The 21,808-nt window shown below is 37.5% G+C and overlaps 1 protein-coding gene across 1 annotated transcript in view; it reads right to left on the reverse strand.

Moving 5' to 3' along the window:
- BRIP1 (BRCA1 interacting DNA helicase 1) overlaps positions 1–21,808 on the reverse strand; it is a 156,431-nt gene that overhangs the window by 121,505 nt on the left and 13,118 nt on the right. Inside the window, 2 exon segments of the mRNA XM_003929081.4 lie at positions 17,106–17,225; positions 19,436–19,563. Of these exon segments, the coding sequence (XP_003929130.1) occupies positions 17,106–17,225; positions 19,436–19,563 (248 nt within the window).

The following is a 21,808-nucleotide window of genomic DNA, read 5'->3' on the forward strand; positions in this document are numbered from 1 at the left end:
GGAACAGAATATTGACAAAGTCTCAAAATATCACCCGAAGGATTATTCATTAATTACAATAGGAAAATATACCTTTACAATGAAAAGACCTGGTGGTGACCACTTTAATCAAGTTGTGAAATTTAGCATCAACGGTATTGAGACTAACTGGCTTCATATGCCTCCTGATATAAGAAACATACTCATGTGCCCATCTTGAATAAAACTACATGATTATTAAATCAAGACATGAAGCAAAAAGAACCTGAGAATAGAGAAACTGTGATAAAAAGACATATATATTATTTAGTTGGTGAAAATTAATCCAATTGTAATTTATGATATGTACACTTGGTTATAGATTATATTTCAAAAAGGATTTTTTAAAAGCCTATCCCTTGAGATTGCAGATAATTTTTACTTTCTCCTTTATAGTACTTTTCAAATTTTCTTCAATTAACCTTTTAAAATGAGAAAACAATGCTATCCTGTCATTTTCCACATATCAACCAAAATGCTATAAACAAAACATATGAAATAGAGATTTCTGCTTCTCCTATGGGCTTTAAAAATTAAATTAGCTATTATTAACATACAAGTCTCTAAAGCAGCACTACCCAATAGGATTTTCTGTGATGACAGGATATTTGTTAGCTGCACTATTCAATATATTTGCCATTAGCTGCATGGGCACTTGAAATGCAATTAGTACATCTAACTGAATTTTAATTTTAATTAATCAAAAAAACAAATACATGTGGCTAGTGGACAGAATACATTTAAAGTATTATCAGATACTAGATCCTAAAGTATTTGCAATGGTTATTTCACATGCACATATGTGTGAGAAATTCTTTTCATATAAATTCAAGTTAGAGAGAAAAAAGTAAAAGTTCACTGTAAAAATTGTGTGCTCAGAGGTAAAAATGGGTTCTGTAGGGTTGCAGCTCATGAAAACTGGGTCCACAATTTTTGTAGATTAGTAAACTACATTTCTTAATCTTTTTTTGTTCTAATCTTTGTCGGAATCCCAATCAAAATCCTAGCAAGATTTTTTTTGTTTTGTTTTGGTAATCTAAAATATGCTTCTAAATTTAATCTTAAAAATAACTTGGTAAGAATAACCAAAACTTTTTGGAAAAACAAAATGAGGCCAGGCGTGATGGCTCACACTTGTAATCCCAGCATTTTAGGAGGTCAAGGTGGGCATATCACTGGAGCTCAAGATTTTGAGACCAACCTGGGCAACACAGCAAGACCTCATCTCTGATAAGAAAAAAAAAAAAAGATAAGCAAGGAGGGCAAAGGAGGATATATATTCCTACAGATATAAGAATTTCAAATATATGATAAAGATGCTGTACTAGGCACCTCTCTGGACATGTGTTCACCCATTTACTCTGAAATCATCTATATCCCCTGTTGAAAGGCTGAACCTAATCTCCACATTAATAACACATGAGTATGCCAAAGACACTCTCAGGCATAGAAAGATAATTTAGCTTTCGTAGGAATTTGTATTTGGGGCATTTAGACTCAGTTGATTAATAAGAGAAAATAAGCCACATCATTTGGTAGATTTTAGGCTTCCACTTTGAGATGTCATGATAAGGTCATATGAAAGAGTGTAAGTATCCAGAAGAACCAATCTACAAAAAATAATGAGAAAACTTTGCTGAGAAATGCTGGTATTACACTAGAGGCCCCAAAGAGAACAGAGAAGCTGCCTAAAAATTTTTCAGTTCCAATGAGGGCAATTATATCTCCTGCATGACCCTTCTTTTGGTGGGTTTCTAATTCTTAAAAAGCAGACCACCCCCTTAAAAATCCAATTTTAAAATGTGCCAAAAATTTGAATGGACATTTATCGAAAGACATACCAATGGCAAACAGGCATATGGAAAGGTACTCAACATCAACAATCATCAAAAAATGCAAATCCAAACTACAATGAGATATAATTTCATTCCAATTAAAATGGCTTTTATCAGCCAGGAGCGGCGGCGAACACCTGTAATTCCAGCACTTTGGGAGGCCGAGGTAGGCAGATCACCTGAAGTCAGGAGTTTGACACCAGCCTGGCCAACTTGGTGAAATCGTGTCTTTACTAAAAATACAAAACTTAGTCAGGTGTGGTGGTGCATGTCTGTAATCCCAGCTACTCAGGAGTCTGAGGCAGGAGAATCGCTTGAACCCGAGAAGCAGAGATTGTGTCAGCAACACAAAGGATAAAAGAGAAAATGGCTTTTATCCACTGCACTCCCACCTGAGTGACAGGGGAGGGGAGGTGGCTTTTATCCGAAACACAGGCGATAACAAATGCTGAGGAGGATGTGTGGAGAAAAGGGAACCCTCATACACTGTTGGTGGGAATGTAGATTAGTACAACCACTATAGAGAACAATTTGGAAATTCCTCAAAAAACTAAAAATAGAGTTACTATATGATACAGCAATCCCCCTGGTAGGTATATATATATACCCAAAAGAAAGAAAATCAGTATAACGAGGAAATATTTGCACTCTCATGTTAATTGCAGCACTATTCACAATAGCCAAGATTTGGAAGCAACCTAAATGTCCACCAACAGATGAATGAATTAAAAAAATATGGCACATACACAATGAAGTACTATTTAGCCATTAAAAAAATGAGATCCTGTCATTTGCAACTACATTAATGGAACTGGAGGTCATTATGTTGAGTGAAATAAGCCAGGCACAGAAAGACAAATTTTGCACGTTCTGATTTGTGAGAGCTAAAAATGACAACAGGTGAACTCATGGAGATAGAGAGTAGAAGGGTGGTTACCAGAGGCTGGGCAAGGTAGGTGGGGTGGGGAGAGAGTGGGGATTGTTAATGGGGATGGGACAAAAAAAAAAAAAAAGAATAAACAAGACCTAGTATTTGCTAGCACAATCAGGTGACTATAGTTAAAAAAAAAAAAAAAAACTATGTCAGTGTACATTTAAAACTAAGAGAGTCTAATTGGATTATTTGTAACACAAAGGATAAATGCTTGAGGTGATAGACACCTCATTTACTCTAATATGATTATTACACATTGCATGCCTATGTCAAAATGTCTCATGTACTTCATAAATATATATACCTACTATGTACCCACCAAAATTTAAAATTTGTAAAAAAAAGCAAACCACCCTGTTTAAGTCAAGTGACATTCCAAATCTGTGGGGGAAGTTATTCAACTAATATTTAGATGAATGACGATTTGGGGAAAAAATTAGATCCTATCTCCCACCTTACATCAAAATAATTTACAGTTGAATTAAAGACTAATATATATGCCGGGCGTGGTGGCTCACGCCTGTAATCCCAGCACTTTGGGAGGCCGAGGCGGGTGGATCACGAGGTCAAGAGATCGGGACCATCCTGGTCAACATAGCGAAACCCCGTCTCTACTAAAAATACAAAAAATTAGCTGGGCATGGTGGCACGTGCCTGTAATCCCAGCTACTCGGGAGGCTGAGGCAGGAGAATTGCCTGAACCCAGGAGGCGGAGGTTGCGGTGAGCCAAGATCGCGCCATTGCACTCCAGCCTGGGTAACAAGAGCGAAACTCTGTCTCAAAAAAAAAAAAAAAAAAAAAAAAAAAAGACTAATATATAAGAACTGAAACCATGAGACTTCCAGTCCAACATGGCAGATTAGGTACACACATTTGCCCTCCTTCCCACCTAAAACACCACTAAAATAAACTTACTTAGTAGCTGAAGTCACAAACTGAAGGTCCACAAATCATACCTGGTTCACAATCATGTTTTGAATGGCTATGCCAAGTTTTATAAATCTAAACCACTTAAAAATTATGAGATGAAAATTCATAGTGTTGGTTTCTTCCAGGAAAACTGGTTGACATTGGACCTATATTCTTACAGGACAGCAATCCACTAACATTGACTAGATTGCCACATTTGGATGAGACATATACTTAAAGAATGTAATCACATGTACTTATACTTAGACCCCTTCTTTCATAAATGCTACCTATCTGGTGCTCGTTTAAGTTGCCAACCCTGGGTATAGAAGTATGAAAAGGGCCAGGCACGGTGGCTCATGCCTGTAATCCCAGCATTTTGGGAGGCAGAGGCGAGTGGATCACTTGAGGTCAGGAGTTCAAAATCAGTCTAGCCAACATGGTGAAACCCTGTCTCTACTAAAAATGTAAAAATTAGCCAGGCGTGGTGGCATACTCCTGTAATCCCAGCTACTCGTGAAGCTGAGGCAGGAGAATTGCTCCAACCAGGGAGGCAGAGGTTGCAGTGAGCTGAGATCCAGCCACTGAACTCCAGCCTGGGCACCAAAGCAGACTCTGTCTCAAAAAAAAAAAAAAAGAAAAAAAAAGAAAAGAAAAGAAAAGAAAGTACACTCCACAGAGTGGGAGTTGGCTTGAGCAAGAGGCTCAAGAGTACCATTACAAAATTTTCTGGGTTTAAATACTCTCTCTAGGTTTCCCATTGGTTATTTTGTTACACACTATGCAAATGAACATGTGGCCTGTGACCAGTCTGATTGGTTGTGGGAGGTGACCAATCAGAGGTTGAAGGGAAGTTACAGTTACATCCTATGCAAATGAAGACATGCCCCAGTCTGATTGGTTGTGAGAGGGGACCAATCAGAGGCTGAAGTGAAGTTACAAAGTTACACCCTATGCACATGAAGACTGGTTGTGGGAGAGAACCAATCACAGCTGCTTTCCATTCTTTCATCTGCCATTCAATAGAAAGGTGGGGTGTTGCAAAGGGAGTAGTCTCTGATCCTTTTGTTACTTGGGCTTGGAGAGGTGAGTTTTTCCTTTTGCTTCTGTTTTAGTAAGTCAGTGTGAATCCACCTTGAGTTCCCTGCCTCCAGACCCTATTCTACTACCTCAATTTAATTCTTTTTTCTTGTTGTTGTTTTTTTTTATTTTCATTTTTCATTTATTAGAGACAGGGTCTGATTCTCTTGCCCAGGCTGGAGTACAGTGATACAATCACAGCTCGCTGCAATGTTGAACTCCTAGGCTTTTAAGCAGTCCTCCTGCCTCAGCTTCCCGAGTAGCTGGGACTATAGTATTCGCATGCTACCACGCCTGGCTACTTTTTGCATTTTTTGTCTTTTTAAATTTTTTCCTAAGACACAGGGTCTCTCTCTCTTGCCCATGCTGGAGTTTAATGGCACCATTATGACTCATTTCATCCTCAACCCTCAACCTCCCTGGCTCAAGTAATCCTTTTGCCTCAGCCTCCCAAGTAGCTGGGACTACAGGTGCATGTCACTACAGTGGGCCACCATTTCATTCTTAACAGATACTGAAGGCTCAATGAGCATTACTGGTAGAAATAAGCAACAAAATAAATAAATCTAACATTAACTAAAACTGCACATGAAAACATTTGTTATTGATTAAAATTTGTCAGAAAAATCAATAATAGCCACCAAAAAAAAAGAACTAAATGATAGAAGACATAATCAATAAAAACTTGATATGACTAGAAAAGTAATGAAATGTCTTCCCCATAAACATTCAACAAAGTTAGTAAATGACAAAAAATAAAAGACAATAAGAGAAGAAAAGCTATTTGACAAATAGACCTTGATAATGAGATTCTGATAAATTTTTTCTGTAAAATCTCTCATGTTACTAGAATTTTTTATAATAAGCAAATATCACTCTTATAAAAACAATTACATTTTGTAAAAACATACACAGAAAAGAAAACAATACACAGGGTAGAGATACTACCAAAAGGAGAAGTAAATAGTTTTTCGTGGCTTGCAGAATCATTTTACTCAATTTGATAAGATTTTCCTCTTATTAATAGATTAAGTATGTGCCTTCTGGGAAAAATACACCAAAAAGCACCAGGAAAGAAGGAGAACCGGACGATCCAGTAAGGCCAGTCAAATCAATCATACGGGTTAATGAAATGACTGAATAGAAAAACAGACTGCTCTCACATCTACTACTGTTCGGAATATTAGATTAAGGAAACAGCTGAGACAAGGTTTCCTTGTGAAGGACGGGAGAAAACGTAACATGGTTATAGCTAAGGAAAAGAGTCAATAGGAAGGAGGAAAAATAATTAACATCCAGTGACATGTAAATGTGCAGTGGAATGTGAATGGGGAAAAGTTTGTGTCTTTTTTTATTTAAAAAAAAAAAAAAAAAGGCACTGTATAACTAATACGGGGACCGACAAGTTTTCAGTTTAAAGGTGGACAGTTCCAAATGAAAATTAAGTCCAGTGTGTAGTGGTGCTGTTGAATTAATGGCTAAATTAGGTCATGAGTTTTCAAGAAGGCTGAGGAACTATGGTCAAAATAGGAGATCATCAACACAGATCATGAAATACCCAAAGACGGTGACTGCTTCTCCTGTTAATCCAGATTCACTGAGTAACAAAGAGAATCTGACATTTTTAATGGCCTGATGCGTGGCTACTTCACTAAACCTCAAAAGCATCTGTCTTTAAAAGATTCACACGTTTCCAACGTTGTTGTCAATATCAATTATCTTCTGAATGAAATGTTAATCTTATACAATTAATGCAATATCTGGTTAATAGTAATTTTCACTTAAAACAATGCACATATTTAAGTTTTCCAAAAAGCCAACATTTAAAGAAACAATAAATGTCCTTAAAAATATGCATGTAGGGACTTCTGCCAGCCATAAGAAAAAAAACAGAAATCTTATGCTTGCACAATAAACTACTAACAAATTGAACAAAATATATTAAACAGTAGTTTTCAGACACTGAATTGTGATCTCAGAGACAAGGAAACAAAGAGGTAATAACTATATTATTTTACTTCTACAGATAATAACACAACAACTGAAAAGAAAAATCCACTAGTAAGATTAACATCAAATTAGAAATAGCAGACGATCACAGAGTTTGACAAATAAGCAATAGTAGACAAAATGAAGCACAAAGAAAAATAGCCTGAAAAAAATGAACAGTCAGTAATGTATAATATCAAGCTCTCTAATATACACATAATTGAAGTCAGAAAGGGAAAAATTGATACTTAAAAAACAATTTTAAATGGCTCAAATTTTTCATGATTTGATGAAAAGTATAAAGCCATATATCCAAAATGCTCAATGAGCCACAAGCACACGACATACACCCACACACCCACACGCACCCCTCAATTGAATTGCTGAAAGTAGAAATAAAGACAGAATTTTTGGCAAGGCGTGGTGTCTCATGCCTGTAATCCCAGCACTTTGGGAAGCCGAGGCAGATGGATCACAAGGTCAGGAGTTTGAGACCAGCCTGAGCAACATGGTGAAACCCTGTCTCTACTAAAAATACAAAAATTATCTGGGCATGGTGGCATGCGATTGTAATCCCAGCTACTCAGGAGGCTGAAGCACGAGAATCTCTTTAACCCGGGAGGCAGAAGTTGTAGTTAGCCAAGATCGCACCACTACACTCCAGCCTGGGCAACAGAGTGAGACACCGTGTAACAAAAAAAAAAAAAAAAAAAAAAAAAGATAAAATTTTTAAAGCAGCCACATACTTTTTAAAAACTATGTAAGGCAAGCCAAGGGCAAAATATCTTTTAAGTGGCAAAAGAAAAAAACTGTCGACCTAAAATTCAATACTTAGTGAAAACATCTTTCAAAACTGAAATCAATGATCCCTACCAATAACCCAATGAAGTTTCTTGTGGAAATAGAAAAATCCATCCTAAAATTCACATGGATTCTCAGGGAACCCCAAATAGCCACAATAGGCTTGAACTGGAGGTCTCACATTTCCTGATTTCTAAACTTACTTCAGAGCTACAATAATCAAAACAGCATGGTACTGGCATAAAAACAGAAATACAGACCAATGGAAGAGAACAGAAATATAGACCAATGGAAGAGAACAGAAATTCCAGAACCAAACCCCCACATATACAGTCAAATAATTTTCAGTTAGGCTATCAAGACTTGTATGCAATGGGAAAAGAAAAGTTATTTCACCAAATGATGCAGGGAAACCTGGATATCTACATACAAACAATGAAGCTGCAGCCTAATAACATATGCAAAAATTAACTGAAAATGGATCAAAACCTTAAATATAAAAGCAAGAACCATAAAACTTTTCCAAAATCACAGAGTAAATTTACTCATCAACAGAGTAAAAAGGCAACATACCAAATGGGAGAAAATATTTATAAATCATGTCTGTTAAGGTGTTAATATCTGGAATACGTAAAGAACTTCCACAACTCAACAACAACAAAAACCAACAATCCAATTGCAAAATGGACAAAGGCAACATCATACCGAAAGAGCAAAAACTGAAGCATTTCCCTTGAAAACCAGAAAAGCCACGGAAGCCCTCTCTCACCACTTCTATTCAATATAGTATTAGAAGTCCTGACCAGGGCAATCTGACAAGAAATAAAAGGCATCCAAACAGGAAGAGAGGAAGTCAAACTATCTGTTTGCAGATGACATGATCCTATACCTAGAAACCCCTGTAGTCTCAGCCCAAAAGCTTCTTAAGCTGATTAACAACTTGTCAGGATACTAAATCAATGGCCAAAAATTGCCAGCATTCCAATTTACCATCAACAGTCAAGCCAAGGGCCAAATCAGGAATGCAATCCCATTCACAATTGCCACACAGACAGATATAGACAAAAGGAAGATATAAATGTGTGTTGATGTGAGTCTGGGTTTGTGCATGTATTATGTATATATATATACATACACATATTCTCCAGCTGTCTGCTAAAAGGGCCTGGAGCAGCAACTCCAACAGCAATGAGAAACGCTAACTCCCAGAACGCAGTGTTTAAAAGTTGTTTTTCACTAAATGGAACCAGGGTTCCTTGGAGAAATGGCTGAATCCAAGACTAGGGCAGGGAAAATATAAGGTGAGCCTGGAACATCATCTGGTGCCAAAAAATAAGGAAGTGTTCCAAGAATGACCGATACATGTCAGAAAGACACAAGCAACTTAATTGATTTCCCACTTGAGTATCAAAACAAATCATATATAACCCACTGAATAAAATGGAAAATCACAAGTCCATAAAGATATAAATAAAATTGATAAATTGATTTAAAGAGAATATTATTTATACAGTTTCAGAGTTCTTCCCCATACAGTCCTCTTTTATAAAGGTAAAAGATAATTGGAAAGTTATATTTTTTATCTAGCAGATATCACATTAATCAAGTTATCAATCACTAGTAATGAGAGAAAATGAAACTATGTGCCATCTCATAAGATGCAATGAGCAGATGGCATCACTTCTGTGACATTCCTGCCAAAGATAAATAACCTCAATCTAATTAGGAGAAAACCCAAATTAAGAGGCATTCTAGGCTGGGCGCGGTGGCTCTCGCCTGTAATCCCAGCACTTTGGGAGGCCGAGGTGGGTGGATCACGAGGTCAAGAGATCGAGACCATCCTGGTCAATATGGTGAAACCCTGTCTCTACTAAAAATACAAAAATTAGCTGGGCGTGGTGGCGCCTGCCTGTAATCCCAGCTACTCAGGAGGCTGAGGCAGGAGAATTGCTTGAACCCAGGAGGCAGAGGTTGCGGTGAGCCGAGATCGCGCCATTGCACTCCAGCCTGGGTAACAAGAGTGAAACTCCGTCTCAAAAAAGAAAAAAAAAAAACAGAGAAGACGTTCTAGATAGGCTGTAATATTCTGAAGTGTCAAGATCATGACACTCAAGGAAAGACAGAGGAAGTATTCCGGACTGAAGAAGTTACTAAAGTGACAACTAAATGCAATGCATGGTTCTGACTGGATTCTTCTGCTTTTATAAAAGCATTATTAAGACAACTGCTAAAATTTAAACTGGTTCTGAGTATTAGATGGCAACAACGAATCAATTTTAACTTCCTGATTCTTATGGTTATATCGTGATTATGCGTAACAATGCCTTTGCTGGCGAGGCTAGCTCACGCCTGTAATCCCAGCATTCTGGGAGGCCGAAGCAGGTGGATCACCTAAGGTCAGGAGTTTGAGACCAGCCTGATCAACAGGGTGAAACCCTGTCACTACTAAAAATACAAAAAATTAGCCAGGCATGGTGGTGGATGCCTGTAATCTAAGCTACTCAGGAGGCTGAGGCAAGAGAATCTCTTGAATCCAGGAGGTGGAGTTTGCAGTGAGCCGAGATCGCACCATTGCACTCCAGCCTGGGCAACAAGACCGAAACTCCGTCTCAGACAAAAAAAAGAATGCTTTTGCTTACAGGACATAAACACTGGAGTATTTCAGGGTGAGGAAGCACCAGGGCAACAACTTAATCTCAGATGGCTCAATAAAAAAAGACACTTGTAGACAGGCATGGTGGCTCAGGCCTGTAATCCCAGCACTTTGGGAGGCCAAGGTGGGTAGATCGCCTGAGCTCAGGAGTTCGAGACCACCCTGAGAATCATGGTGAAACCCTGTCTCTACTAAAATACCAAAAAATTAGCCAGGTGTGATGGCATGTGCCTATAGTCCCAGCTACTCGTGAGGCTTAGGAACAAGAATCACTTCAGCCCCAGAGGCAAAGGTTGCAGTAAACCAAGATCACGCCACTGCACTCCAGCTTGGGCCACAGGGTGAGACTCTGTCTCAAAAAAAAAAAAAATGATATTTGTATTGTACTTCTAATTTCTCTAAAATTTTGTGACTGTCAAAATTTTAAAAGCTAAAATAACCTAAAGATAAATCTACTGGGCAGACAGTTGGTCTATTAACAAAGTAGTTTTCTAAGGTAAAGTTATCTTTCCATACCCAATATCCACGAATTAAAACATTCCACATGTCAAATGTAGATACTATTATCACTAAATAGGTACACTCATGTCAGTTGGGTTGCTATACATAATTTATTAAACGTATCTACACGTCAAGAAAACTTAGAGAAATGGCTGAATTTTGTCAACTTCCTCTGAAATATTCACCAAGTTCACTCAATATGATGATTTAAAATTTTTGAGAATTTATTTAAGGGTTTTTTTAAGGAAAGAAAAAAAATTAAAATTTTTTTTTGAGAATTACTCAATTTGCATTATAGGGAACACTACTATGTTTTCTGCAAGCTCTCAAAAAAATCATAATTATTGGTCCAAGTGCTCACACCTTAATCCCAGCACTTTGGGAGGCCAAGGCGAGTGGATCATTCGAGGTCAGGAGTTTGAGATCAGCCTGGCCAAAATGGTGAAACTGCTTCTCTACTAAAAATTTTTAAAAATTAGCTGGGCGTGGTGGCACGTGCTTGTCATCCCAGCTACACGGGAGGATGAGGCAGGAGAATTGCTTGAACCTGGGAGGCAGAAGTTAGTGAGCCAAAATCACACCACTACACTCCAGACTGGGCAACAGAGCAAGACTCCACCTCTAAAAGAAAAATCATAATTATTGGAGCTGAAAGAAACACTCAAGCAATTAGTCATTCATTCAATCATCCTACGCTTAGGCAAATTTGCAGACAAGGCAAGAGAGTCAACACTACCTCCACTAACCTCTGGCCTAACTTAACCAAAATTAAAATAGCATTGAACAGAGGTTGGCAAACTTTTTCTCTAAAGGGCCAGAGATTTTCTTGCTGGCTGAGCATGAAAAGAAAGAAAAGAAAAATCAATAAATAGAGGGCCAAAGAGTAAATATTTTAGGTTTTTTGAGCCATATGGTCTCTGTCACAACTACTCAACTGCTATAGCACAAAAGTTCCACAGACAGTATGTATAAACAAATATAAAATGCGTTCAAAAAAGCTTTATTTATAAAAACAGGCAGCAGGCTGTATTCCGCCCATGGGTCATATAGTTTGCCAACCACTGGCATAGGAAAAAAGATTACAACAAAAAAGTATCCGCCAAAATAAACCTGTTAAATTTGGATTTTAAAAGCCTTTAATATGACCATGATATATTAGGCGGAAAATAAAAGCTATACACTATAATTCTAATTTTATGGGGGGGAAGTATATACGTAAGATATAGTATATAACAAAAATGGCCACAAATTCTACTTACCATTGTATATAAGCCCCTTTCAAGGTGACTTTGCAGCTCTTCCCACCAAGATGTGAACTTTACCCACTGAGTCTAGGTTCGGTCATGTGATTTGCTCTTGATGACCGGAACATTAGCAAACCTGACACAAACAGAGACTCAAAAGGCATTTGCACATTGGGGCTTGTTCTCTTGCTGCTCTTGGAACCCTGAGGCCACCATATACATAAACCAGAATTAGCCTGGTAGATGTTAAGAGACCCACCTCATGGTCCCAGCTGACCACCAGTCAACTCCCTGAAGTAGAGCTGCCTTGCTGAGCTGCAGCTGACCTGCAGTTGACCACATTCACATGAGAGGGCCACCTGAGAGCAGCAGAAGAAATGCGCAGCTGAGCCCAGCCTAAGTTGCTGACCCCCACAACAGTAAGCTAAATCAATGGTTGGTTTGTTACACAGCAATAGATAACTAACTGCGTCTGTGTGTGCGCACACTTCTGCGCACTTAAGAACAGACAGTGGGCAAAATGTCAGGGGTTGATACTGAGGAGATAGTTTAATTAAGGATTAATGTTAATAATTTAAGTACACATTTTGGTGGTTCCTAAATTTTCTCTTAGATACGCTTTTGTAATCAGAAAAAAGCTATTTAGAAATATGAAATTTAATTCAATATGAAAGAGTATGTTTCATTATTTCCACTAAATATTCAGAGTCTAAAAATATGGACATCTTGACCTGATGTGTTTTTTAAGTTCTAACAGTTTGGAGATAGTTACAGGTACACAGAAAACTAAGCAAGTGACAAGACAACTACTGGCACCAAAATAAATAAATAAATACTGGTTTGTGGAAAGAACTGTAATCAGTTTTAAATATTTACAGAATTAAAATAATACAAACACCAAATGCTGGGAGGCTAAAGGGGAGAAGTAATGAGAAAGGAGAAAAGGATAGCAGGAAGGCAACAGAAAGTATCTAAAACCAAAAACTCAAGAGAAAAGCAAAATGTGCATGCTACCTGAAAAAGTATCAGAATATTCCATTCAAAAAGCAGGAGTCTACTGCTTTTCTGTTTGAAGCCAAGTGGAATTCTTTGACATACATACACATACACACACACACACACACACACACACACACACACACACAGAGTGGAAAAAAAAAATAAAAATTTAAAGAGAAAAAAAAGGGCCGGGCACGGTGGCTCAAGCCTGTAATCCCAGCACTTTGGGAGGCCGAGGCGAGTGGATCGCGAGGTCAAGAGATCGAGACCATCCTGGTCAACATGGTGAAACCCCGTCTCTACTAAAACTACAAAAAATTAGCTGGGCATGGTGGCACATGCCTGTAATCCCAGCTACTCAGGAGGCTGAGGCAGGAGAATTGCCTGATCCCAGGAGGCGGAGGTTGTGGTGAGCCAAGACCGCACCATTGCACTCCAGCCTGGGTAACAAGAGTGAAACTCCGTCTCAAAAAAAAAAAAAAAAAAGAGAGAGAAAAAAAAAGTTCAGGAACCAATCCAAGTACATACAACAATTCAGTATATGATAACAGCAAAACTTCAAAACAGGAAAAATTATTAGGTGACACCAGGACAACTGATCAACTATTTGCAAAAATATACAATTACAGTCTGACCTCATACATGTATGAAAATAAATCCCATAAACAAGAGAGTTAAATGTACAAACGAAACTATAAAAGAACTATTAAAAATATCCTTATAAATTCATAGAAAAGGATTTAAAAAGATCCTCATGAAAGTGTTCATGATGTTTGCTTCTGGGAAGAAGAAAGGGGGATGGGATTAATATAAGGGAGAATATTTTAATTTTTATTCTGTATTGGTTTATAATGTTAAAGGTTTTTCAACAAATGTTATTACTTTTTCTTTTTTTTTTTTTTTTTTTGAGACAGGGTCCTGCTCTGTCACCGAAGCTGGAATGCAATGGCACTATCACAGCTCACTGCAACCTCCGCCCCCCACAAGCTCAAACAATCCTCCTGCCTCAGCCTCCTGAGTAGCTGAGACCACAGGAATGTGCCATCACACCCAGCTAATTTTGTTTATTTTGTAGAGATGGGGTCTCACTATGCTGCCCAGGCTGATCTCCAACTCCTGGGCTCAAGTGATCTGACTACCTCAGCCTCCCCAAGTGCTGGGATTACAGACATAAGCCACCATGCTTGGCCAAAAACAATTTTTAAATCTGCATTAAGTCACCTGTATTTAACAATACTGTCACACCCCCTTAAGCATAAGGATCTGAGTAAAAAATCGGAAGCTACAAGAAACAGTGGTGAAACATGCATCTACTAACTATGGCCATTTTTTTCATTCATTTATTCAACATACTAGGTGTAGGCTCTATGCCAGATGTTGGTCATAAAAAAATTTTTAAAAAGAGACATTACACTTGTCCTTATGGTCAGTCTGGTAATGAGGCAAAAGAAATAAAACAATTAACCTACAAATAAATAAATCACTATAAGTTTTGGTAAGCACTGTAAAGAAAAAGGACAGGGTGTCGAGACTCTAAAAGAGGGACGAATCTTGAGTAAATTATCTACAAGGTACTGCACATAAAATGACCTGTAAAGTATAAAAATGAACTGTCATCAAAAAGTCATCTGGAAGAGTTTATTCAGAGACAGAATAGTGAGATGGTTTAGAGGACCAATTCCAGAGCCAGACTGCCTGGGTTTTCATCCAGCTTCTGCTCACCAGGGTTGTGACACGAACAAGTTATTTAAATACTGTGCCTCAGTTTCCTCAGGTTAAACTGGGGGAAAAAATTAATACCTTTCTCATAGGTTTGTTATAAAGATTGAGGTAAATTATTTTAAAAACTGTCAAACCCAAAGAAAAGTTAAAAGAAAATGACAATAAGCATCAACTCACATGAACCTGTATTTGCCAGGTGAATTAAAATTTCTGAAGTGCTTAGAAGAGTGCCTGGCACATAACACAGTAAGTACCAGTATCACCATATAAAATGCAGTTATATTAAATAGCTATTTTAAATAAGAGTAAATCAAAACTATGAATTATAAGAAAGAAGGGAAGGAAGGAACAAAAAATGGGGTATGAGAGGAATAAAAAAGAAAAAAAAATAGCCTAAGGATCTCCCCAGTGCTAACACTTTGTAAGAAGGTCAACGGCTCCCTCTGCTGGAGCCAAGTGTCTTCTACATACCAGGCTCAAGTAATGAATTAGAACAATATGCTACTGCTACATTAAATCAAATTACTTTTATTAAAGTATATAAAGAATGTTAACATTTATTTAATAAGTAAATAAAGAAGCTGGTATAAGCATGAGAATGTATCTGTAAGAAAATCTTGTCCATTGTGAGGATTTACTAAACAAATGAACAGAATATAAATAAATGTAGAGAAAATGATTACAAATGATACAACAAAGTAATATCAGAACATTATTATACTGGTCTAAAAACCAATGTTTTTCTTAACTGTATTTTGACCATGTGGAGACTGATGCCTCACTAGCTCTTTGACATATGAATTAAAAGATTAAGAAAATGAATCTAAACTGTAAGGAAAGGGATCAAGCAGTGGATGCCAGAAAGTTAATCACATAAGAAAAGGTATTGACACTATTTTCTGACTTGAAAAGACAGTCAGGAGACTAGAAATGATAGAAAAATAAAGAGACAACTATTTAATTCTCCAATCCACTAGTTGGAAACTAAGTTATTTTAATAAAAACTAAGAACATTTGAAAGAACCTAAAAAGTTTAATGTCAAATTCAGGGGGAAATAGAAATCATTAAACTAATTTATCATGTAACTTATGGAGGGAAGTTTGTCAAAAGTAATGTAACTGCATATTTGAAAAATGTGAAGACTCTAAGACTTACATCTTTGTAAGGATAAGAGAAACTAAACCATTAATTTATGGATCCAAAGAACTATTTTTATTAAAAAAAAATACTGTACCCCCTAATATCATGTAATAAGAACCAAGATAGAAAACGTATCCTAAGAATTTAAAGGTGTTAGAATTCAATGAGATATAAGGTATCATTAAATCTAGTCCCACATTCTTTTTCCTTCCATATGAAAGAAGAGGTTTTGACAAAAAAAGTTATTACCCTAGTCTCTGAATTTACCTTATTCAAGATTATTACAAGGTCTAGATTAAAATATAATAGATAAAATGTGAGGCATTTTGGTCTGAATAAAAAAGCAAAAATAAAAATAAAATACTTAAAAATGTGAGGCATATGACCTGTCACGCCTGTAATCACAGCACTTTGGGAGGCCGAGGAGGGTGGATCACGAGGTCAGATGTTCAGGACCAGCCCGGCCAACATGGTGAAAGCCCGTCTCTACTAAAAACGCAAACAAATTAGCTGAGTGTGGTGTTGCGCACCTGTAATCCCAGCTACTCAGGAGGCTAAAGCAGGAGAATCACTTGAACCCGGGAGGCAGAGGTTGCAGTGAGCCGAGATTGCGCCACTGCACTCCAGCTGGGATGACAGAGCAAGACTCCAACTCCAAAACAAAAACAAAAAAATCGTGTTGTAAAAACCATCATGTTGTACACCTAAAATACATACAAATTTTATTTTACTTTTTTTTTTTTTTTGTATTTTTTGTACAATCGGGGTTTCGCCACGTTGCCCAGGCTGGTCTCAACCTCATGAACTCAAGTGATCTGCCTGCTTTGACCTCCCAAAGTACTGGCATTACAGGTATGAGCCGCCATGCCTGGCCTACAACATCTTAAATTGATATTATTACAAAATAATTTTCACCTCAGAGACCACCACCCCCAAAAATCTTAATCTCTGGAACTCCCTGGGCTATTCCTTGAGAACTGCTGCCCTGAGGATACTGAAAGAACTTTGAAGAATGGGAGAATGCACAAACATTAGAATATAAAACAGAAAAAAACAACTTTCAGATCTCTCTCTAGTCCAGGTTCTCTTATTTTATAAATGAGGAACTGAGGGCACAGAGAGAAATAGGCTTTACCGTCTCACATGTTAGTAACTGAGGACTTCTGAGTTCTTTTCTACTGTCCTTTGTATTATTCTATTCTTCCTCTTTTGTCAAAAATGGATTTAGAAAATTCTATATTTTCCTTCTTTAAAACTGAACAATGGCATTAATACATACTTTTTGTGGAGACAAGGAGTTTATGTTTCCCAATGGAGAGTTGAGTTTTATGGTCTTTCCTGAATCAAGTTTTGCATCCGAATTGTGTACTTCTGTTCCAAAGCAATGACGTTTTCTAATCTGTAAACACAGAACCAAAATGAAGTTTAAGGTAAACTAGAAGTTTAACAGGCTAGTTGTTCTCAAAGGCCAAAATAGATCTATGCATTTTTTTCTGCATCCAAAAAAAACGACTATTTCTAACTGGCAATAATAACACAAATTTTAAAAACACAAATAAGCACCTCATGACAACACTTAAATAAAACAGAACATAGTAATGACTCACAAATCTTAGCCAAACTAGCTTTGATTAGTGATACATCAAAATAGGAGTATTGTAAAATGAACTTCTCATAAAATAGTCCCACCATATGGACATCAAATCTAGAATTACAGCAAAGTCCAATCACATATCTAATTGGAAAATAAAAGTAAATCAAAATTTAAGTATAATTCTACATTGAAAACAACTCAGAATAAAAATTTTAATGTAAACAGTCATGATTTCCTACAATGTGGAATAAATTATTCAATTACTATTACTTACTTAATATTTGATAAACCAAGTTGTCTTTAATTAAATTTCTTTTATAAATACCAGTAAGTTTTCTTTACAAACTGTATTCATGGTTTTTCCTACTTGTGAAAGACCTATTCACTAAAGTTACAATTGGGAGAAAAGCATTACTATTGATAATCTCATTCCTACCAAAAATGAAATGAGAACCAATGAAATAAGGGAATAAACGTTTTATGTTGAGCCCTACCTGATGACATAGAACTCTATGTTCACATTTTGTGAGGGGGGAAATCTCTATAGATCCACACCTCATTTGTCATTGGTACTTTGATAAAAATAAACTAGTTCACTCTGCTTCTAAAAATAAGGTTGAATTATAGAAATTTATAAAGATTATGAGTGGAACAGTTAAACTACATAAGAATGCAACTGAGTATACCTTGGGTATACTCAATTAAAAGTACCCAATTACTTACCTACAAATAACATGCCAATTAATGGTTTTTAGTTTATATTTTTATTTATTTATTTTTTAGAGACAGGGTCTTGCTCTGTCAGCAAGGCTGAAGTGTAATGGTGTGACCTTAATTCACTATGGCCTTGAACTCTTAGGTTTGAGCAGTCATCCCACATCAACCTCCCAAGTAGCTAGGACTATAGGCTCACGCCACCACACCTGGCTCATTTTTAAACTTTTTTGTGGAGACAGGAGTCTTTCTATGTTACCCAGGCTAGTTTCAAACTCTTGGACTCAAGAGATCCTCCCACCTCAGCCTGCCAAAGTGCTGGGATTACAGGCATGAGCCACTGCACCCAGCCTAATAATTATCTTTTTTATTTGTAACCTAATCTATTAAAATCCCAGTCTCCCTACCTCACTGCCATGAATTCTGAGAAAATATTGTGTTCATCTATGAAAAGTACATTTCATTTAAAATACCCGGTAATTCAAGCCTTTTAGTAATTTTTAGAAATAAATATACATATTTTAACATGTATCAATCTAAAAAACTCAGTAAGAATAAATCTCTTCATTACATTAATACTATCAATTCCAAAATATCCATAACATGAATAATCACATCAAAAGTATTTTAGCCAAAAGAAAATGCTATTTTAAGATAAAAACAATGGAAGAGTTAAAAAGTGCAAAGCAGGCCGGGCACGGTGGCTCAAGCCTATAATCCCAGCACTTTGGGAGGCCAAGGCGGGTGGATCACGAGGTCAAGAGATCGAGACCATCCTGGTCAATATGGTGAAACCCCGTCTCTACTAAAAATACAAAAAAGCAGCTGGGCATGGTGGCACATGCCTGTAATCCGAGCTACTCAGGAGGCTGAGGCAGGAGAATTGCCTGAACCCAGGAGGCGGAGGTTGCGGTGAGCCGAGATCGTGCCATTGCACTCCAGCCTGCGTAACAAGAGCAAAACTCCGTCTCAAAAAAAAAAAAAAAAAAAAAAAAAAAGTGCAAAGCAGTATATTACCAAGATAGCCCTTAAGTAAATATTTTACTATCAAATTCCTCATATGTGAGAAACACCACGCAGTTTCACTTGAATGACTTTACTGTGAATAATCTGCTACAATAACAAACCCCTTTGTAACAAGTAACTGTACAAAATGAAATTATAACAAATTACCATTTAATTTACGACTGTCACATGACCCAACTAATCTCCACAAGGGTATTAAAAACTTAATTGATACTTGACTACCATGTTCAGCTATAACTAACTGGATTATTTCACTGCTAATAAATTCTGTTTACCTGCTGTGCAGTTTCTAAGGGTCGAATTCTTTTCTTCTCTACTTGAAAATCATCATTTTCATCTCTGTATACGGATGCCTGTTTCTTAGCAGATAACTTGGCAGCCAGAGTGTTTTTTGCAGGGGAGTCTTATATAAGAAGTAATAAAAAATTCGCATAAATAACGTACACATAGGCAATTTTTCTAAAAGAAAACTGGAACCAGGATGTAAGGCTTTTTAGAAATTTCATACCATAATCTAAAACATGAAACTTAAACATGTTTAAAAAAAGTACTTCTCTACCATTCAGTTTACTTTACCAAAGATTTTGAGAAACATGCTTTCAATAGGAAAAGTCCAATTTGATTTTTCCAATAGCTTTATGTACTTGTAGACTACACCCAATAACATGATTTAAAATGTATAACTGCTAGAGTCTCTGAAGAAAATATATTTCATGTGTGTAAAAATCTTTCTTTACAGTATCAGTGTTTCTTTCCTACTAAGTTTTTCCAAGTTCTTTAGAACAAAAACATTGATTATAGAATCAAGCTCATATAATGTCTTTTAATCCCACAATCCTGAAAGCTCCTTCTCAAGGTCATCAAGGACCTCTTAATCACCAAATAACATTAATTGTCCCAATCTCTTTTTTTTTTTTTTTTTTTTTTTTTAGATGGAATCTCACTCTGTCACCCAGGTTGAAATACAGTGGTACCATCTCAGCTCACTGCAACCTCCTCCTCCTGGGTTCAAGTGATTCTCCTGCCTGAGCCTTCCCAGTAGCTGAGACTACAGGTGCATGCCACCATGCACGGCTAATTTTTGTATTTTTAGTAGAAACAGGGGTTCACCATGTTGACCAGGCTGGTCTCAAACTCCTGACCTCAAGGGATCTGCCCACCTCTGTCTCCGAAAGTGCTGGGATTACAGGTGTGAGCCACTGCACGCTGCCAATTATTCCAGTCTTACAAATGTGAACACTAGGGTTTTTAAAAGTCCAGTAGCTGACCCAGTATAATACAGTTAGTAAGTGGTAGAGCTTGGATGTGACTGAATCCTGCTGTGTGACTCCAACCTCCATACATGTAACCTCTTACGCATACAGCCGAACACTGTCTTCTTGGAACATAGCAAATACATTTTCTTCTTCCTTAATGTCTGTAACAGCGTTCTTAACTATTCTCATACATTGGTTTCTCTCTTCTCCCTTTTATTAAATATAAATGTATTCTTAAAGGTACCCTCCTTCCTGTTTCTCTCTAAACATTCTTTCCACTCTCATGGTTTGAATTAATTTAACAATCTTTTTTTATTTTTTGAAACCGAATTTCGCTCTTGTTGCTCAGGCAGGAGTGCAAAGGCGCGATCTTGGCTCACCATAACCTCTGCCTCCTGGGTTCAAGCGATTCTCCTGCCTCAACCTCCTGAGTAGCTGGGATTACAGGCATGAGCCACCACACCTGGCTAATTTTATATTTTTAGTAAAGACAGGGTTTCTCCATGTTGGTCAGGCTGGTCTCAAGCTCCTAACCTCAAGTGATCCACCTGCCTTGGCCTCCCAAAGTGCTGGGATTACAGGCGTTAAGCCACCATGCCCAGCCAACAATCATTTGAGTCTATCCCATGACCGGATACCATGGAAAAACAATGAAAAAGAGAATCCCTTGCCCTAAAGGATTTACAGAATATTTACAGCAGAGAAACACCTATATGAGCAGGTCCAATACTGTTTTCAAAAAATAAGTTTAAGGCTGGCCCCAGTGGCTCATGACTGTAATCCCAGCACTTTGGAAGACTGAGGCAAGTGGATCACTTAAGCCCAAGAGTGCAAGCCTGCCTGGGCAACATGGCAAAATCCCATCTTTACTAAAAATACAAAAATTAGCTGGGCATGGTGGCATAGGCCTATAATCCCAGTACTTGGGAGACTGAGGTATAAGAATCCCTCGAACCCAGGAGGCAGAGTTTGCAGTTAGCAGAGATCACACTACTGCACTCCAGCCTAGGCAACAGACAAGCCTCTCTCTCCAAAAAAAAAAAGAAAAAAAAAGCAAGTTTGAGACCTCATAAACTCAGAAATGAACCTATGCCACACAGCGCTGATTTTCAACTTTTTTTCTAAAGTGTAGGACTATTTTATTTTTAAAGAAATGTTGCAGCTGGGCACGGTGGCTCACACCTGTAATCCCAGCACTTTGGGAGACCAAGGCAGGCAGGACATCCGAGGCCAGGAGTTTGAGATCTGCCTGGCCAACATGGCAAAACTCTGTCTCTACTAAAAATACAAAAACTAGCTGCACATGGTGGCGCGTGCCTGTAATCCCAGCTACTTGGGAGACTGAGGCAGGAGAATCACTTGAACCCAGGAGGCAGAGGTTGCAGTGAGCCA

This window comes from Saimiri boliviensis, chromosome 17 (assembly GCF_048565385.1).
Source record: "Saimiri boliviensis isolate mSaiBol1 chromosome 17, mSaiBol1.pri, whole genome shotgun sequence".
In the NCBI taxonomy this organism is placed as follows: domain Eukaryota; kingdom Metazoa; phylum Chordata; class Mammalia; order Primates; family Cebidae; genus Saimiri; species Saimiri boliviensis.